The sequence below is a fragment of the Sturnira hondurensis genome, unplaced genomic scaffold (assembly GCF_014824575.4).
Source record: "Sturnira hondurensis isolate 20B ecotype Veracruz unplaced genomic scaffold, ASM1482457v3 Scaffold0004152, whole genome shotgun sequence".
In the NCBI taxonomy this organism is placed as follows: Eukaryota; Metazoa; Chordata; class Mammalia; order Chiroptera; family Phyllostomidae; genus Sturnira; species Sturnira hondurensis.
This window is the reverse complement of record NW_028076783.1, coordinates 5607308-5626190: the sequence shown is the minus strand read 5'-3', so window position 1 is coordinate 5626190 and position 18883 is coordinate 5607308. Positions and strand designations below refer to the sequence as shown.

At 50.2% G+C, this 18883-nt stretch overlaps 1 protein-coding gene across 1 annotated transcript in view; it reads right to left on the bottom strand.

Annotated features, from left to right (window-relative positions):
* The window catches only part of FAT2 (FAT atypical cadherin 2), a 70485-nt gene that overhangs the window by 45361 nt on the left and 6241 nt on the right, over positions 1 to 18883 (bottom strand). Inside the window, exons 2-3 of the mRNA XM_037044856.1 lie at positions 3075 to 6354; positions 805 to 1119 (exon numbers count right to left, since the gene is read on the bottom strand). Of these exons, the coding sequence (XP_036900751.1) occupies positions 805 to 1119; positions 3075 to 6333 (3574 nt within the window). The 5' untranslated portion in view covers positions 6334 to 6354. The remainder of the gene's footprint in view (positions 1 to 804; positions 1120 to 3074; positions 6355 to 18883) is intronic.

The following is an 18883-nucleotide window of genomic DNA, read 5'->3' as shown; positions in this document are numbered from 1 at the left end:
GGGAGCAGCTGGCAGTGATGCAGGAGGGGACGAAGGGACCGTGGGGACCAGAGAACATGTGCCTTCTCTGGGTAGGGAGCTGCTGTTGCCTCTAGGCAATTGTCATCCTGAGGGAATGGGGGGCTGGGAGTCAGTGTTACCAGACCTTCTAATTTTTAAAAACCACCAGAAACCTGGAATGTTTTGTGGAGTTTCCTAATTTTTAAATGTTGGCAACAACTTGAAAAAATCACTGTTTAAAGCTTGTGCAAGCCAAACAAAACACGTGTGTGGGCTACATCTGACTCCCTGCTGCAAGCTGGTGACCTCTGGAATCCTCTAAACCACATACCATCTTCACCCCAGGCGGCCTTGGGCCCAGGAGAGATATTTGTGAGGTGGTTGACCTCACTGAAGTGGGTCTCTATTGCTACCACACTGTGGGCAGGCTGGAGATCACTTTGGAAGTAGGACTAGAAAAGTCTGGTTTGTAACTCAGGGGAGTGGTCAGTTGTGCCCCAGGCAACTGGCTAGCATCCCTAGGCCTCAAGGAAAGAAAGCTGACATATCTTATTTTCCCATAGAGATGGACTTTGTTGAGCAGTGGTTCTCAAATTTAGCACCCATCAGAACTGCTGGATATCTCATTAAAATACAGATTTCTGAGCCCCATCCTGGGTTCTGATTCAGTAAGTCTAAGATGGGACCTGAGAATGTGAATTTCTAACAAGTTCATAGGTGTTGCTTACTGTGCTGGTCTGGGACCACACTTTGAGCAGCATCGTTTTGAAGAGTCCTGTCCCCCCAGATTTCTGAGGCCCTTACCTGTGAGAGGGTGAATAACAAAGAACCCCATATGGTTCCCACTGGTGATGTTGAAGGTCAGCTTCCCCTTGGAGCTGGAGTCCGGGTCCCAGGCATCCAGCTGAAGCACAGAAGTGTGCAAGGGCGCATCCTCCGGGACAGAGGGGTAGAACACGGGTCTGGACATCCGGGGTGGGTTATCGTTGACATCTATCACCTCGATGTAGACTTCAGTTACAGCAGAGAGGGGTATGGAACCCTGATCCACTGCCAGTACCGTCAGCCAGTAGCAGGACGCAGATTCCCGATCGAGGGGGGCCAGAGTCTGAATCATTCCTAGGGACAGTTGACACCAAACCCAAAATATTTTAGAGCTCAAAGTAGCTTTAGAACTCATCTTACCCAACACTCCCCAAAGCGTTCTCTGGAAAGGATATAAAGAGGTATTCCATGAGAAAAAGAAACTGCTGGTGCCCTGGCCGGGGTGGCGCAATGGATTGAGCGCTGGCTGCGAACTGAAAGGTTCAGTTCTCAGTCAGGGCACATCCCTGGGTTGTAGGCCAGGTCCCCGGTTGCGGTGTGTGAGAGGCAGCCGATTGATGTGTCTATATTTCTCTCTCTCTCTCTCCCTCCCTTCCCCTCTTTCAAAAATAAATAAATAGAACCTTAAAAAAAAAGAAACTGTTGGCAATATGGTGTGGGAGCTGCTGAGTTAAACGTGGGGGACCCATATCCTTGCTGTTGAGGTTCTCAGAGCCTTTCTCTGCTGAAACCGGCCCACGGCTCTGGCATATGGGCATCTGCAGGGTTTCCAGAAGACAGTGGTAGTTGACCTACTTCCTCCTGGCCACTTTATCCCGAGCCCTGCTGATTGCTTTATTTCACATTGTCTAAGGGATTTCCTCTCGGTTGTCCTTAAACTGATTCCTTCAAGCTTCAAGTATTATAGATACAATGTAGGGGTGAAGGATTTGACAAATACATTGCTTTTGACCTCTCCATTATCTTTAGGATTTTAGCGACTTAGCTTGACAAATTGCTTACTATGGGCCTGCACTTTTCTAGAAGTTGAGGGTCCATTCGTGAGCAAAAGAGGCTTACACCCTAAGTTCTCATGGATCACACTCAGCAGGAAGGGCCTATGTGAGAGACGAGGGTCCATGCTCACAGCCCTAGCACGTCAGAGCTGAAGGAACCTATGGTTTTGACAGGTGGGGAAACTAAGGCCCAAAGAAAGAGCGTGGCTTGACCGAGATCTTGTAGTGATAGGCGAAAGAGTTGGGTCTTGACTGACTCGCAGTCTAATGTTCTTTTTCACCAGTCACCCTGGCCTTAGCTTGGAAATAAATCACCCATCAGATTGGAAACTCCTTGAGGCCCCACCTTTATTCACCAGGGGTCTCCCCCAACAGCCTGTGTCAGGACCTCACAAGGAGAGGGTGCTCCGTAAGTGATTACTGGATTGCACTCATTTTCTATGGAGCTTGAGAGGAATAACTAAGTTGGTTCTACCTCGTCGGAGGGCGATTTGGAAATGTCTATTAACATAGAAAGTATGCCCTGCCCGTTGGCACAACAACTGCATGTTTAAGGGTTTTTCCTATAGACACTCATACATATACGTAAAAGTATATGAACACGGATGTCACATCTATATGATGGAGTGAAAAGCAGCCATTAAAAGGAACGACAAAGATGTACATGTACTGACATATCAGATATCCTAAGGTTACGTGAAAAAATAAGTTTCAGAATTAGTGTCTATTGTATTATGTTTTCATAATAATAGCGTGAACAGTGATCATATACTAGATACAAAGAAGAAAACTTTAGTAGAAGATTATAGAACAAAGTGTTGATAAATATTCTATCTGGGGAAATGGGTCACAGAGAAACATTAATTTTAAAATTAGATATAAAAATTTATAACCACGATGTATTACCTTTATAAGCAAATATATATAACATATATTTATGTGTGTGTGTGAATATATGTACATGTATATATACTGTATGTGTACATATATACATACACACATACAGTGATATGGTTAATTTGACTTAAATGGGTATATACATACATATGCATATATATATATGCATATACGTATATCTCCCCAGCATGACACAAATTAGATTAAAAATAAAATCAAAGGGGCAGAAAGGAGAGTCACCACGTATTGCTTTTCTTTTCAGCCTGCAGCCCGACTCCTTTCAGGGCAGTCTCTGACTTCCCTCGGTCTCACCCTGTGCCAGCACCAGGCCCTCCCGTCCTACCCTGCTCCTGGTACCTGTGTCCTGGTTGATGCTAAAGGCCGTAAGACTGGTGCCAGCCCGCAGGAAGTACTGGAGCTCCCCATCCAAGCCACTGTCATCGTCGTGGGCAGCAACTACTGTCACCTGGGTTCCCGGAGGGCTGTTTTCCTGCACCTGGCCCTGGTGCACGAAGGAGGCAAAGCGGGGAGGGTGGAGATTCTCATTTACATCCAGGACTATCACCTCCACACGGCAGGGGGTCCTGTGAGCCAAGGGCCTCCCACTGTCACTGGCCCACAGGCTCAGATTATACCCAGCCTTCTTCTCAAAGTCCAGCTCTTTCTCCAGAGTGAGGGCACCCGTCATCGGGTCCACCTGGAAGGTCCCATGGGCATCATCTAACAGGACATGTCGCACTTCTCCTGCTGGGCCTAGGTCAGGATCAAAGGCATCTAGAAATGTTAGGGTAGTTCCTGGAGGCAGGTCCTCTGGGACCTTTAGGCTGCTGAGTTCTGCGATGCACTGGGGAGAGTTGTCATTGACATCTTCCAGTGTGATGATAAGGTCTGTGACAGAGAAGAGCTGGTGGCCCTTCCTGGGCTGATCCCTGGCTTCCACCTTGAGTATATACTGAGGTTTTGATTCCCTGTCCAGGTGTCCTGTGACAACCAGTTCCCCAGTGAGGGGATGGAGGGAGAACTTTTCTGTGGGGCTCAGCAAGGTGTAGAGAACCCTCCCATTGTCATCCGAGTCAGCATCTTTTGCTTTCAGCTCTGCAACTGTGGTTCCAACTTCCGTGTCTTCTGAGACGGTTATCTGGTACCCACCAGGAGGAAATCTGGGTGCATTGTCATTCCAGTCTTTCACATGCACTGTCAGTAGCTTCCAAGAGGACTTCTGGGGAGTACCAAGGTCATACACTGTCACATTGAGGATGTAGAAACTGGTGGCTTCATAGTCCAAGGGGGCAACTACAGTGAGCAGCCCCGTCTCCAGCTCAATGTCAAAGCAGCCCTCTTCATTGCCATCTGCAATCACATAGACCAATTTGCCATTAAAACCAGTGTCAGGGTCAGTGGCTGCCAGGCGGGCCAGGGAGGTGTTGAGAGGGACATGCTCAAGGATGTCGATGGACTGTGGGAAGTGGTCTGCAAACTGTGGGGTGTGATGATTGATTTGATATTCACTTAAGGAAGTGAAGTCCTCATTGTTAGAGTCCTGGTTTTGGAGCCCGACCGAGTGCAGAATGGTCTTTGTGAAATGTTTCAGGGCCCCTGTTTTATCACATGTTATAGGAACCTCAGAATGAAGGTCCTTCACTATAGTAAGATTCAAAGTCATGGGTGAGGCATAGTACTTCCCATCTGAGGCTGTAATTTTCAGGGAATAATGGATGGGTTGACCAGTAGTATGATTTGTAAAAGAGCGTTTGAGGGATATCACTCCAGAGAAATGATTTAGATCAAAATACCCCAGTTCATTGCCTGATACAAACTCATATTTTAGGTTCTGGAGTTCATCCACATCTATAGCTGACACAGTCATCACTGACTTTTGTACTGGCCAGTCTTCTCGAATGGACCCAGTGCAGTTGACTTCCTCGAACATAGGTTTGTTGTCATTCAAGTTATTGAGACTAAGAGAAACAGATACTTCCTTTTCCTGGCGAAATGGGGATCCCCAATCTGAGGCCCGTACTTGGAAGGTATAAATTCTTTTCATGAGCTCATAGTCCATGGGTTTGGAGGTGGAGATGATCCCCAGGTAAGGGTCGATAGAAAAGGGCACATGTTTCGGATGAGTAATGGAATAGGTGACATAACCATTCTCTCCATGATCCAGGTCAGTGGCAGTAACCATCAAAACACTGGTGCCAGGGGGGATGTTCTCATCAAAGGTGCCAGCGTAGGAAGGCCTGTTGAAGAGGGGGGCATGGTTGTTACAGTCCACGATGTCGATGGCCACAGTGGTGGAGGCCAGGCCAGGTGACGTTTTGATGTGCAGCTGGTAGTGGGCTCGGTCATGGAAGTCCATGAGCTTCGTGGTGGTGATGAGCCCAGTGCGAGCATTGAGTTTGAACCCTGCACTCTCTGAGGATGGCTTTAGAACATACTGCAGGTTGGGGATGGCTCTGGTTACTTTCACCATCACCACGCGGCTGCCAGGAGGAGAAAACTCACTAAGCTGTACTCTGTAAACAGCCTTCTCAAATTGGAGGGAAGCCAGTTTGGAAGCGGGTAGGTGAAAGCCCCTGATCTGGGAATAAGAAGAAGGACTGGCCCCACTCCTGGCCTGCAGGCTGAGGTTGAACCCATGAAGGTGCTCCAGCCAGTTGATGTCTTTGACAGACACCAAACTGAACTCACTGCTCCTGGCGTAGGACTTGATGGCTTTGAAGTACTTCCCAGGGTCACCATCAACAATTTCCAGTGAGTCCACTTCAGCACCTGAGCTGTTTGCATCTACCACTACAGTGGCGTGGGTGGCAGCCTCACTGCTGTCTGGTGGGGCCACCACCACAGAGGTGATGGCTGGGGGCTTCCTGAGGGCGGGCTCCACATGGATGACCAGTGCAGCCAAATTGCCAAACCCATTGCCCTCTGAGATTTTCCGCATGCGGTCCACAGCCAGCACCTGGAGTTCATACTTTCCTCTCCAGGTGACATTGAGCTTCCCAGCCAACGTGACCACACCACTGGTGGGATGGATGGCAAAGAGCTCCGACCTCGTGTTAAAGGCATAATAGAACTCGGCATTCTGGCCCAGGTCAGCATCTGTGGCGGTCACCTTGCAGATGGGGCTCTTGAGGGGCATGTCCTCAGAGATGGTGACTCGGTAAGAAGGTGGGGAGAAGAGGGGCTTCAGGTCATTCTGGTCCAGGATGTGGACCACCACCCGCGTCAGAGCTTCTAGCTCCAAGGTCTTCTCCGTGGCTTGGACAATGAGGGTGTAGCTGTCTTGAACCTCCCGGTTCAGAAGGGCCGTGTTGCTGCTCTTTGTCCTGATTCTCAGAAAGCAGAAGTTGCCCACCACGTACTCCTCCGTTTTGAACACATTGCCCACGTCTCCAGAGATGATCCGATACCTCACTGCCCACTGGGGCTCAGCGATATAAATGCCCATTTTCACGGGGCTCTCCACGTAGGTCTTGGGAGCAGAGTTTTCGTAGATGGTTGCATTGTAAAGAGGGGATGTGAAGTGCCAGGCGGCAGAGGCGATGATTCCTTGTAGGGGCTTGTCACAGGTTGCACAATGGAGCAAGAAAATGACAAAATCCAACAAGACAATATTCATGGTGGAAAAACTCCAGAAATCCTGAGGAAAAAAAGGAGGGGTGCAAGTTAGGGAAAAACAATTTCCACGGCTGTAGTTCCTAACCAGGGGTGACTTTGCCTCTCCAGGGACACTGGCCATGTCGAAAGATATTTTCAGCTATCCCAGCTTGGGGGAGAGGCTGCTAATGGTATCGAGGGGGTGGGGTCCAGGGAGGCTGCTAAACACCCTACTTGTGCGGGACAGCCCCCCCGCAACAGAGAATGAGCCGGCCCCAAATGTCAGCAGTGCTGAAATCGAGAAACCCTGTGTTTGAAGAATAACAATAACCAACCAGCCTAAATGCCTCTCCAGGGCACCTGGCAGACCCGGCCCAGTCCTGCACCCTTCCCTGCTTTCCCCCAAAACCTTCAGTGGCTCCCCAGTGACGGTAAAATCTTCCAACCAGTTTAGCAATCTGTCCTTAAGTACTTTCTACAAGACCTTGCCGCAGGGCTCAGTCCCAGCCAGACTGAACTGCGTCAGCATGTGTAGGAGCTGCAGAAAAGCCAAGTGACCACAGTCACAGGCCTGGCATCAGGCTGCCTGGCCATCCACCCTGGTTTCACCATTTACTAGTGGGTGACTTTCTGGGATGTCATTTAACCTCTGTGAGCCTCAATCTCTTCTTCTATAGAATGAGTATAAAAATATCATCTACCTCCTTGGATTGTTGTGAAAACTAGATGAAATAACAAAGTAAATGGCCTGATGGGGTGCCTGGTGCATAATAAGTTTTAACTTACTATTAGCTATTATTAGTAATAGGAAACCAAGTGTCACAGAGGGAAAGGAACTGCTCAGGGCCTTCCAGCCACTGACTCTGGCTCACCATGTAACCTTGAACTCCTCAGCTCCCGGCATGTCAGAGCTGACAGGGACCTTAGAGTTGATGGGTCTCTGACCCCACTCCTTGTGCCCAAATGGGGAAATTGAGCCCCAGAGCGGGGAAGCAACTTGCCCTGAGCCCCATGGTCAGCGGCCAGGGGAGGCCGAGTCCCTGGGAATTGTTGAACAACCTAATGCTCTGCCCCTCAACACTTGCTGCTGCCCCCATGCTCTGCCTTGCTGTTTCCCACAGGGCTTGTCCCTGAACCCAAGCCTGTGTCAAAATGTGAGGCAATCGGGGCCAAGGACAGGACAGAGCAGGGAGGAGGGCAGGGAGGAGGGCAGAGCCTCTTGCCAAAGGGGGCCTCCTAGAAGCTGATGCCTGCCCACTCACGGGAGTCTCGACTCCAAGGAGCCTGGTGGCCGCCAGCCAGATGTGCCAGCATTCCTGGATGAAACAGGCAAGACTTGTTTTTCCAGTTGCTTCGCTCCTCAAAGGCAGGGAAGAGTTAAACGTCCAGAGCAAGGGGGAAAGAGAAAGGCTTGGATCCTTGTCTGCCCTCTGTCTGGAGTTTTGAGTTGAATGCAGGTTCTTTAAGGTAGCCAGCGAGGGTGGGAGGCAGGATGCAGGCAGGCATGGGAAAGGCAACCCTTTGTGGGGTCTGAAGGCCCGTGGCAGAACAGAATTGAAATGTGCCCCATCCTCCAGCCTCCCTCCTACGTTTCCTCACTTAAGATCCTGTTGGTGGGGCCCTGAGCCCAGGCACCTCAGGAAAGAGAAGAAGGAGGGAGGCAGATTCCACACTTGGGGCACTAAAAGCAGTCATAGAAAGAGCACCCTCTGTTATCCACCCTTCCTGCTCCCCTACTCTCACTCCTTACTTACCACTGCACCCCAGCAGAGCCAGCCTGGGCAGCATCCCCAACAGAGTGCCCTGCAAGCAGGAGGGGACCCTGAGTTATTCGAACCCTACCCCCAGGATAGCATTGTGTTTGAAAAATTGAAGCCCCGGGGGAAAATGAGTCCTTACCCCAGTCCCAGATCCACTCACGCCATGCACAGCCCAGCGAGCCCAGGGTGCACGCAGCCTCCAGCTCTACTTGCCCTGCTTTGCAGGGAACTTCCTGTTCACCAGGTCAGTGCCCGTGTCAGGCAGGCCCCGACAAGACGCCCTGCTGAGCAGCCGCACAGATGGCTTCAGAGTGGGGGAGCCGTTAAGATGGACTGGAGGGAACAGAGCAGGGGTGGGGTCTCCCTGGAGGGGGATCACGTGCAAAGAGAATGCACCTTTGGGTGGGGGTTTGATGCTCATGGCTGTATTCAAGCTGTGGGACCTGCAGACCTGGCCACTAGTTTGCTGAGGGAGGGACCTGTGTCTTGACATTTGTTTCCTGGCTAGTTAGTGAACAGGCTTGCAGGGTGCAGAGGCACGCTGGGCTCCCTGAGACCCTTCCAGCCCACCACCTAGGGCCACAATGTAGAAACACCTTAGAAAATGTAAGTCAGTTTGTATCACTTTCCTGCTTGAAATTTTCCAGTGGCTTCCCGTAGCATTTATTATTATTATTATTATTATTATTATTATTTTAATCTTCACTTGAGGATATGTTTATTGATTTTAGAGAGAGAAGAATGGAGAGAGAGAGAGACATTGATGTGTGAGAAACATCAATCTGTTACTTCCTGTACGTGCCTCAACCAGGAATTGAACCTGCAACCTAGATATGTGCCCTGACTGGGGATTAAACCCATAACCTTTCAGTGTGCAGAACTATGCTTCAACCACCTGAGCCACCCAGCCGGGCAGCTTCCTATAGGGTTTAAATTAAAACCCAAACCACATCCAGAAAGGCCCCGTGCCACCTGGGCCCTGCCTGCTTCTCCAATGATACCTCTCAGCACTCTCCCCATTGTTCAGCGAGCTGCAGGCACCTGGCTCCTTTCTCCTTTGCAAACACACCAAACTGGGATCTGCCTCAGGGCCTTTGCACTTGCCGTTTCCCTCCGCTTAAGGTTCTCACATGGCTGGCTCCTGCTTGTCATCCAGTTTTCCACTCAGATGTCACCTCCTAACCCTTCTTTATTGCATCACTCCATTTTCTCCATGGCAATCGTCACCACACAGTATGTTCCCATTTATTTATTTAATGACTCTCTCTTGCACTAAACCCTGGGTTTAGTGCCAGGCTCCCTGAAGAGAGGTGCCTTGTGTCTCTCGTCCATGAGTGAGTCCCTAGTGCCTAGATCAGTGCCTGCCACATAAATGCCAGTTGCAAAATGGAAGCATCTGGACTTAGGAAAACTAGTGGCAGAATGAGAGCTGAAAGAGACTTTAGTGTTCATCCCCTACTTTTTGAAGCTGGAAAATAGGCTTAAAAAAAGGGACTTGCCCAAGGTCACATGGTAAGACCTAAAGCCAGGTTCTTTCCTCCCAACCGCGCTGCCAGAAAGAGAAGCTGCGGCCACGTGAATCCAGCGGTCGGGGTTCAGGCTCTGGCTCCCCTACTTGCTAACTGTATCACACCGGTGAGTTACTCTTCATCCCTGAACCTTCATTGTTTCAGCGGTAAGATGAGGCTATCAAGAGCCCTGCTTTCTAGGGGTTTTGTGGTGACTGAATAAGATCGTGCACATTGATCTCACCTATGAGTGGAACCTCATCAACAAGCAAACAAGCAAGCAAAATGTAATCAGAGACAGTGAAATACACGCTGACAGTAACCAGAGGGGAGGGGAGGAAATAATGGGGCGGGGGAAAGGGGAAGGGTCGTCAAGGAACCTGTATAAAGGACACATGGACAAAGCCAAAGGGGGGAAGGATCGAAGGTGGGAGTGGGGGGAATGGCTTGGGTGGGTGGGAGTGGTGGGGGGGAAATGGAGACAAACGTACTCGAACAACAATTTTAAGATGAGAGAGATAAAAATAAAAATACATTTCAAATTTAAAAAGAAGCATAAAAAAGATCGTGCACAACAACACACTAAGCATGGTGCCTGGCCTGTAGAAAAGCACTCAATAAATATTACTGAGTTATTATTAGTTTTCAAAGTCAAGGCAGGATCAGAGCCTAAAGTTGGGGTGAGAGTGGTGTCCCCTGATAAGGACCAGCCTGCACCCTGGCGCAGCAGGAAGCCACCGGTCGATGGTTGAGTCGAAGCTTGCTGGCCCAGCCACAGGCTGTTCTGGGAAGCTGCGAGCAGGCGCTTGCCTGGGGTGGGGCCACGCACTCTCCGCTCCCCGGCCTGGAGAGAGATTGGCATGTGGGCGAATGTGCACATTTGCAAGAGAGCACACATACTCTTAGGAGGCAAGTTTTGAATAATTGTGTGGGCACAGTAGTTGTGCGTGCCTACTTGTCAGAATGAATACAATGTAAGTAAATTGGTAGCGATAAGGCTTGTATGTGCCCTGATATGAGCACGTACTGGTGTGGGAGGTCACGAATAGACCTTTTTAGGGTATGTGTGCTTCAAACTCCGCTTCCTTGCCACTCCCAACCCCGTTTCAAAGAGAGGGGCAGATGGCAGAAAGTGGTTCTGGCTGTGTGACCTTGGGCAAATGGCTTACCTTCTCTGATCCTCAATTACCCTACTTCAGAATACCATTTTGATAATGAAATTAGTCAATGTACACAAATGTTGAACGCAGTGCGCACCCAGCTTTCAACAGATGCCAAGTACGATTACTTTCTAGCTGCTGACTCATACTCTTGACTCTTGAGAGTGAGGACAAGGAACACTCTCAGATGGATTATCACTGTTCCTGTGCAGGCTGATCTTCTGTGACTAACCGCTGTAGGACTTTAGTGAGTAATGTCACCATGTGTTTCAGCCCACTGCTCCGGTTTCTCCAAATCCTGATGTTACAACTGGCGGTTGTAACAACCACGTTTTAACCCAAGTCAGTGATAAAAGTCTGTGCAGAGCTGGGAGGAGCAATGCTCTGAGACCTTTCCTGTTTTCTTGGTTGGTAATCTCAAGTACAAGTCCTCTCAATATGGAGAGCTCCCCGTCACCAGGAGCATCCAAGCATGGTCTAGGTGGCCACCTGTGAAGGATGTGCTACTCTAGAGGGACATTTGCCCTTGGGGGAGATGAGAAGAGCTCTAAAGCCCCTTCCAACTCATGCAGGTGTAGGTCTTTGGCCTGTGTGAGCCCGTGGTCTCCGTTAGACCCCGAATGAGCTCTTTAAGGCAATGAAGGGACTTCCTGCGTCTGTGGATCGGGGCTGCACACTCACCAACGCCTGGCTTTTGGGAGACCTAGATCTAAAGTCGCTCTTCCCTGTGTGGCCCTGGTCAAGTCTGTCACCGAAGCCCTGTGGACCTCTTTCCTCATCTGTAGTGACATGTGTATATTGGAGGAAGGGGCTGGGATGGATCAGTGACTTCAAACCCCTCTATTGCCTTTAGGGGCAGAACCTCTTTTTCCCTCATAAAATCATACCTGGAAGTGCCCTCCACAAAGAGATCCAAGCAGAACTGCTCTATAAGAAGCAGGGCTGGAGGCCTAGGACTCTGCCCCAGGCTTGTCCCTTATCCCCTGGGAAGCGCGGGTGAAAAAACTGGGCTAGAAGGCCACTAAGAGCACCGGCCCCTCACCACCGATCTGAGAAGCGGGGTGCTGCTCTTCTAACAGTCTGTGTGCTGTCGTCACAAAGCTCCAAGACCCATGGTTGGGTGTGCTGTGATTCCAGAGCTCTGTGGTCTGCGTTTGTGATGGTGGGTCCCTGTGCGGTGACTCGGAATTTCAGTTCCAGATGTCTGTGGTTCTGACCAACTCTGTCCCTTCCACGTGGAACCACATGTGCTTAGAGGAATTCAAAGCCAAATCGAATTTTACACTAAAGAAGCTCCTACCAGATTCGTTCAAAATGCTAGGTTTCGGTCCTGAGGATGAAATTCCTCCCTGTCACTGGCTGGAGTGCCCAGGTGCAGGTCGGCGAAGACGGTCTCCCGCACGGCCCAACACTGCCCCTGCCTCAGGCCTGACGCAGGTGTTAACTCGTAACCCACGTGATACTCCTAGGAAACACGCCTGCCCTTCTACTCCCCTGTCTAAGGCCAGGGAAACTGACATTCGAATCACACACCCAAGGCCACCCAGGAAGGTGGCGGCTGAACTGAAAACAGACAGCCAGATTTCCTAAACCTGCGTGCTCTGGGGAGAAGCAATAAGATAAGATTTTTTTTTTTAACTCTGGAGAGACTTTCACAAAAGAAAGAGCCACTGGGTTCATTCCTCTGAATTGGAGAACGTCCACTCTCCCCACAAAATCTAAAGGGAAAATGACCATGGACTTGGGTACCTCAGTATGTATTTTCTGACCCCACTGTCCCTCCTGCCACTGCGTCTGCGTCTGCGTCGGGCATTCAGTGTTGGGGCTGGCTTTCGTGCCTCTCGAGAAGGAATCCAAAACATATCCTGTTTGTCACAAAAGCTTAGAGGTGGCGGTGTCGTGGTGAGGGATTAGGGGGATTGTGCCTTTGAACCAGAATTAAAATCGTAAGTGAAACAACGGTGATGTTCCAGGGAGCTGCTAGACTGGAAGTCTCTGGTGAAATAAATTTTCCCCTTAGAAGTAGGGAGCCATTGAAGGTTTTTGAGAAGAGGCAGGACTAGAACAGAAGTGCATGGGGGGAAGAGTAATCTGACATCAGACCTGAAGGTGGGGTTCCCACTGAAGACTCCTGCTCTGGTGTGGACTGGGTTTGAACACCAGCTCTGTGGGTTCAGGCCAACTGGATCTCACTGTGGGGAGGAAGGCTTGGTTTACTTCCGAGAAACCTGCAGGGGCACCGGAGTCATTTGCTGGTTTGCAGGCAGCAGCCACTGCTAGGTTCTCATGTAACAAAACAAGTCAAAGCAATGAATATGGGCCAACAAAAGGCCAGTGGCTTGAGCCCTTGATGCGCCGTGTGACCTTGGGAAGGCCACAGAACCTCCTGTGAGCCTCAGTTTCCTTGTCTATAAAGTACAGGTGATAATAGCTACTCCTACCTACTTCCCAGGGCTGCAGGGAAGGCAGATCATATGATAGGTGAAAGCACAGGGCGGAGAGACGCAGAATAACACCTTATTAGCCCAATAATGGCCTGGCGAATGGCAGCCACAGCACCTGCAGACCGAGGCTGTCTTAGCAGAGCTGTCTGTAAAAGCCAGGTATGCACAAGCCTGGGATTAGGAGGGGAAGAAATGGTTGAAAAGGAAGTTCACCTAGAGCGTGGGTGAAAGGGGGCTGAGAGTGGGGGTCCCCTTTATCAGTGCTCTATTACAGAAGACAAAATTATACTGTCCTGTGTCTGTGTAGTAACCTGTAAGTTTTCAAAGAACGTCTTCATGCATTATCTCACTTGGTCTTCAGGTAGGACGTGCAGTGCTGGGTAGAATTAATAGGGAAATAGTGGGCTCTGAGTCAGACAGACCTTGCTTCAAATCCCAACTCTGTCACTCACCAGCCATGCGACTGTGGGCAGCTGTTTAACTTCTCTGGGCCTGGGAAATGACAGAGTCTCAAACAACTCTCTCACGGAGTCGTTGAGAAGGCCGAATGAGCCAATGCATGACGAAAGCCCAGAACTGGAACACACTCAGTACAGGTCAGTCACTGTACCAGCCTCACCCCAGGATAACACCTATAATTAGTCTCATTTAGTCAATGAGAAACTGAGGCACAAATATTTTGAAGCTCTGCCTGGGCTCACCCACCCGGTAGGTGGTGGGTTTAAGTACCGTCCAAAAACAGGAATCTGCATTCCAAGAAGAGAGACTTGGGAGGCTGCAGGAGCTGGAGCGAGTCCCCCAGAGCAGCGCTCTCCAACAGAACCTTCCATGGTGACGGAGACACCCCACAACGGAGCTGTGCAGGGGGGAACTGCCAGCCACGTGTGGCTGTCAAGCATTGGATGCGTGGCTGGTGCGACTGAACAAGCGAGTTTGTAATCTTAGTTAATTTTAATTCACAGAGTACCATGTGACTACTGGTCACCGCACTGGCCAGCTCAGGTCTGGACAGCGTGGCACAGAACCAAGGATGTGCGGGGTCAGAGGGGGAGTTGAAGTCCGTCCACCTGGTAGGCACGGCGGCACACTCAGGGCCCACAGTACTTTTAGGGACCCATCAGAATTTCTCTTAAATTCAGAAGAAAGAAGACAAACATTTCAGTTGAAGGACATGTTTTCATATATAATAATATATTCATCTTTATAGCAATGTTGTCAAAAAACATCTCTAATTTTTTTGTAGAGGAAGGGACCTGCAAAAGATAAAACGCCTAGGGCCCTCGAAAGCCATGACGTGACTCTGGGTGGTGGACATTTGAAGGAAACAAAGAGCTTCCAGGAGCCTGGGCTTTGGGAAAGAAAAAGGGACAAAGTAGAAGATGACGAGAAGTATTTTGTTATCAGGTCTCCTCTGCCAAAGTCATTCATTAATTTATTTAATCCTGTCTTAGTGAGGGCTTACCCTGTGACGGGCATTCTAGAACAGAGAACAAGACAGAAGAGGCCACTGCTTGGGCGGTTGTATTCCAGTGGCCGAGAGAGAATAAAAAATAGACACTTTGCCAGGTGTGAAAAGTGCTATGCACAAAAATCACGCAAGGGAGGGTTAAAGAGTGACGTGTGCAGAGTGCCATTTCGGAAAGGGTGGCCAGGGGAATTCTACACGACAAGGTGACATGCGGGCAGGGAGAAGGCCACAAAGCCATCTCAAGGAAGAGTTCCAGGTAGAAGAAACAGGCGGTGGAAAGGCCCTGAGGCAGGAACAGAGGGGTCATTTGGATACATTAGAGGGAGCAAGTAGGGACATCGGGGAGGTGGCCCGGGGCCTTCAGGCCGAAGAAGAGACTTGCAGTGGAGTGGGCCCCCGTGGCGGGGTGTGCGTGGTGGTTGCCCAGGGGACAGGGGAGAGAGGGCTATGGTGTTGGATGAGAAATCCTCGAATCACTAGAACCAGAGCCCAGACCTTCCGTCCTGGGCTCTCTGCACTAGCCAAATGGCTTCCTCTTCCCCAGCTTCTCTCCCAGGCTGCGGGCTCCTCGGGATCCCATGGTTCCATGGTCCTTCTACTCAGTAGCCAGGGTAGGGGGAGGAGTCAGGCATCGGGGTCAGACCTGCCCTCGATCTTGTCTCTGTTTTGTCTGGGGGCTTTGCTTCCTCTGCCTTAGCCTCAGTTTCTCCATTTGTGACAAGGGGCTAGCAGCTCAGCTCACTGGAAGACTTAGCGAGCTTATGCATGGAAAGCACTTAGCGTAGTGCCAGGAGCACAGAAAGTATCACCAGCATTAGACACTATTACTACTATTGTAATAATTATAGTAATGTCACCAACTATCACAATATGTGTTCAGAAATAGGCGTGCGACGAGGGAGCCATGCTCTGCCTGTGTACTGATCACCGCCCATGCCCCAGCAGGCCCTGGCAGGCGCTTTCTTCTACACAGACACACGTGCGCGCACACACACACACACCTGTGGTGTTTGTGACATTCCTTCTCTCCTTGTAACAATTTGCAGTAAAGCTCAAGCCATAGCTTATGCAGCATTAAAACCGTAATTGCTATTTCTGTTACCCTGTGGGTGCAGAGAGGTCACAGACATGATCTCCTTCTGAGTGTGAGGGGTGGCAGGTGGGCATGAAGCAGGGAGTGGAGGATGGGCAGGGAAAGCAGGAGGTAGAGGAATGTCATGCACACCCTACAACAATGTGAGTTTCCTGATCTCTTTCATATTGCGCCTCAGGTGACTGCTCTTGGCCTCATCTTACATGATTTGTAGAATGAGGCCATTCAGCATAGCCCCCTCTCTGTCCATGACAAAACACCCTTGCTTTCCAGGGAGCTAGCTGGTCCTTGGTCACTAGGGAGGCGAACCCTGTTCCCCTTGGCTGGCTCTGGGACTAAAGCCTCTGCTAGGTTGCTTGTGCACAAGACTGTCAGCCACCTATGACCACTCCCAGCCAGGTCTGCATCCAGCCCAGGCACCCTGGGGGTGAGGAGGTTACAGTCAGGGCCACATAGCAGGTGAGGCCACCTGCTCAGGCTCTGGAGTAAGGCAGCCTGCTCCGAGTCCTGCTTTGGGCCACTGCTGGGCTTGACCTTGAGCAAATCATAGAACCTGACCAAGCCTCAGTCTCTTTCTACATGAACTGAGGAAAGTAATCATCAGGCTGTTGTGAGGATCAGTGAAGACGAACAGTTGGCACAAGGCCGAGCACGTGAGCGCTCCCACGGTAACTGCTGTGGTGCACACATGTCCTGTTTTTATGGGGCTTCCACTTGTCCCTCTGGGAAATAAGACTAGTCCCTGTTCTCCTATTTTACTGAGTAATCCTCCACTGAGCTATTGTCAAATGCTGCCCTGATGATGGCGAGGTTTGGGGACAATGAAGTGCCTACAGAGGCACAGACAGTCATCACAGCTGCCGTTTATTGAACATGTGCTATGTGCCAGGGCCTGTGGCAAGCCCTTGCCATGCATTATCCCTTTTAAGCTAGCTTACAGCATCCCTATAATTATCCTCAGTTTGCAGATGGGGGTAAATGAGACTCAGAAAGCTTACCTAACCTCCAAGTTCACAAAACTAGTATATGGCCAAGCCAGGGTTAAAACTCAGATCACCCATGTGTCCTAACAGTTCCCTGGCCTGCCTCCCTGTGCCCTCAGGTTAGAAAGAGCACTTGGGAAGAGGGAGGGCTGTAGGATCCTGCCTCACCGGGATCATACAATGATGGGTCCTCAAACATCAGCAAACACAGATTCTCCGAAAAGGCTTCATCTCCAGGTCTCCCTCTCAGTCCCACCCCTCTGGCCTGGCCTAGCCCAGCTGCACTATTATTCCATCCAAGGCCAATCCCCTCTGAGTAGAACAGTGTAGGGACCCAAAGCCGGCAGGCAGGCAGGCCTGGGCAGGTAGGGAGCGGCTTCTAACAGTGAGGCAAGACAGGCCGACCTGCCATCCGAGGCACCTGGTTTTGCAGTTTTGCAGGCCCAGCCTGACCGAGGGCCAGAGGGACTAGAGGGGTTAGGGATGATTTGGGAGCATCAGGGTGCACAGTAGTGAGCTGCAATCAAACCTCTAAAGGTGGGCTCCAGGCCCAGACCCAGGTTCCACGTTTAAGCCCCCTAGGCTCTGTGCACAGTGCTTTTCTTACCCATGGTAACTCTGTGCCCCACCCAGCCGTAGACACAGAGCTCAGCCAAGCTGTGTTCTCACCAACAGGGCTGGCCACTGACCTGAACCTGTGGTTCCCACCATTGGGAACCCCCTAAGAAGGTGGGGGTTAGAAAGACATATTCCCAGCCCCAATGCAGATCTACTGAATCAAAATCTTTAGGGGTGGGGCTTGGGGATAAATGTTTAACAAGCTCCTGGAGGCGAACTGGGGCAACTGGTGTTTGGGACCTGCTGGAAAAGGGAATCTCTTTCCTCACGATCTTGCCTTTTTGCCGTATTTTTTGACGTATTTCAAAGCTGATATCCCATATGTGGCCCTCTCCTAGGCCCCGGGGGAGAGAGGGTGGGAAGTTAGGAAAAAGACCACAATCTTCTTGATGTTTTTAGGCTAGAGGCATATTTCTCACACGACAGTATATTAACAATCACAGCTTCATCCTCAAGAAGCCGGATTTATGATTTAGTAGGGCTGCCGTGGGTTCGTGGTACACATTTTTTCCTGTAGGCAGTCCCCTAACCACTCTCAGGGGAGCACTGACCCTCAGGCAAAGTGGACACAAGGTTATCGCTCAAGTCAAGTAAAAGAAACAGGAGGGGGAAGGCACCAGATCTGATTCTTGCACCTGATTTTCACCTGGAGTCTCTGAGTCTGCCAATCTCTCTGTTCACCAGCACCTCAAATGCCAGAGGCAACAGATTGTCTTCCCACAGACAGGTCTGTCTGTCTCTCGGCTAGAGACTCAAGCCCACAGTAGACTCAACTGTGTTCTCTTTGCAGTGAATAGAGCTGAACTTCCACATACCTCGTGCGTGGCCTAGCAATTCCACTCTCAGTTATATACCCAACAGACGTGTGTGCACACTGCATGCACCAAGATTCACACAAGAACGTTCAGAGCAGCACTACTTATCAGAGCCCCACACTGGGAACAACCCAAATGTCCATCGAGAGCAGGTGGATAAGTAAAGTGTGGTATGGTCATACAGTGGAGTACTACACAGCAAAGAAAATGAAGCATTGCTCTGGGCACCAGTGCAGATGAACCCCACACAGGTAGTGTGGGGTGAAAGCAGCCACATACAAAAGAATACACACCGTGCTATTTCAACAGTATGCGGTTTGAAGACAGACACAATCCATGGATTAGATTAGGACACAGTTCCCCCGGGTGGGGCAGGGGTGGGAGTGACAGTAGGGTGCTGCACAGAGGAGTTTGCAGAGCTGTGGTGACATGCCATTTCCTTCTCTGGGAGCTGGTTAGTTTCTAGAAAGTTCGCTGGGCTGTACACTTAGGATTTGTGCACTTTTCTGTATGGATATTATACTTTATTTAAAAGTTCCCTACCGATTCTAGTAAAGGACTTCAAAGAGGACTTGTAATAAGAGGGAAGACATTTATAACAAAACCCTCTGACTGGCGAATTGCACAGGATTTCAGAGCTGTGGGATCTTGGACTCTTCCTGCCCCAGGAACCAGGAAGGAGACGGTTCTCAAAAACCAAGGCGTGTGGGAGGCTGCCAGGGC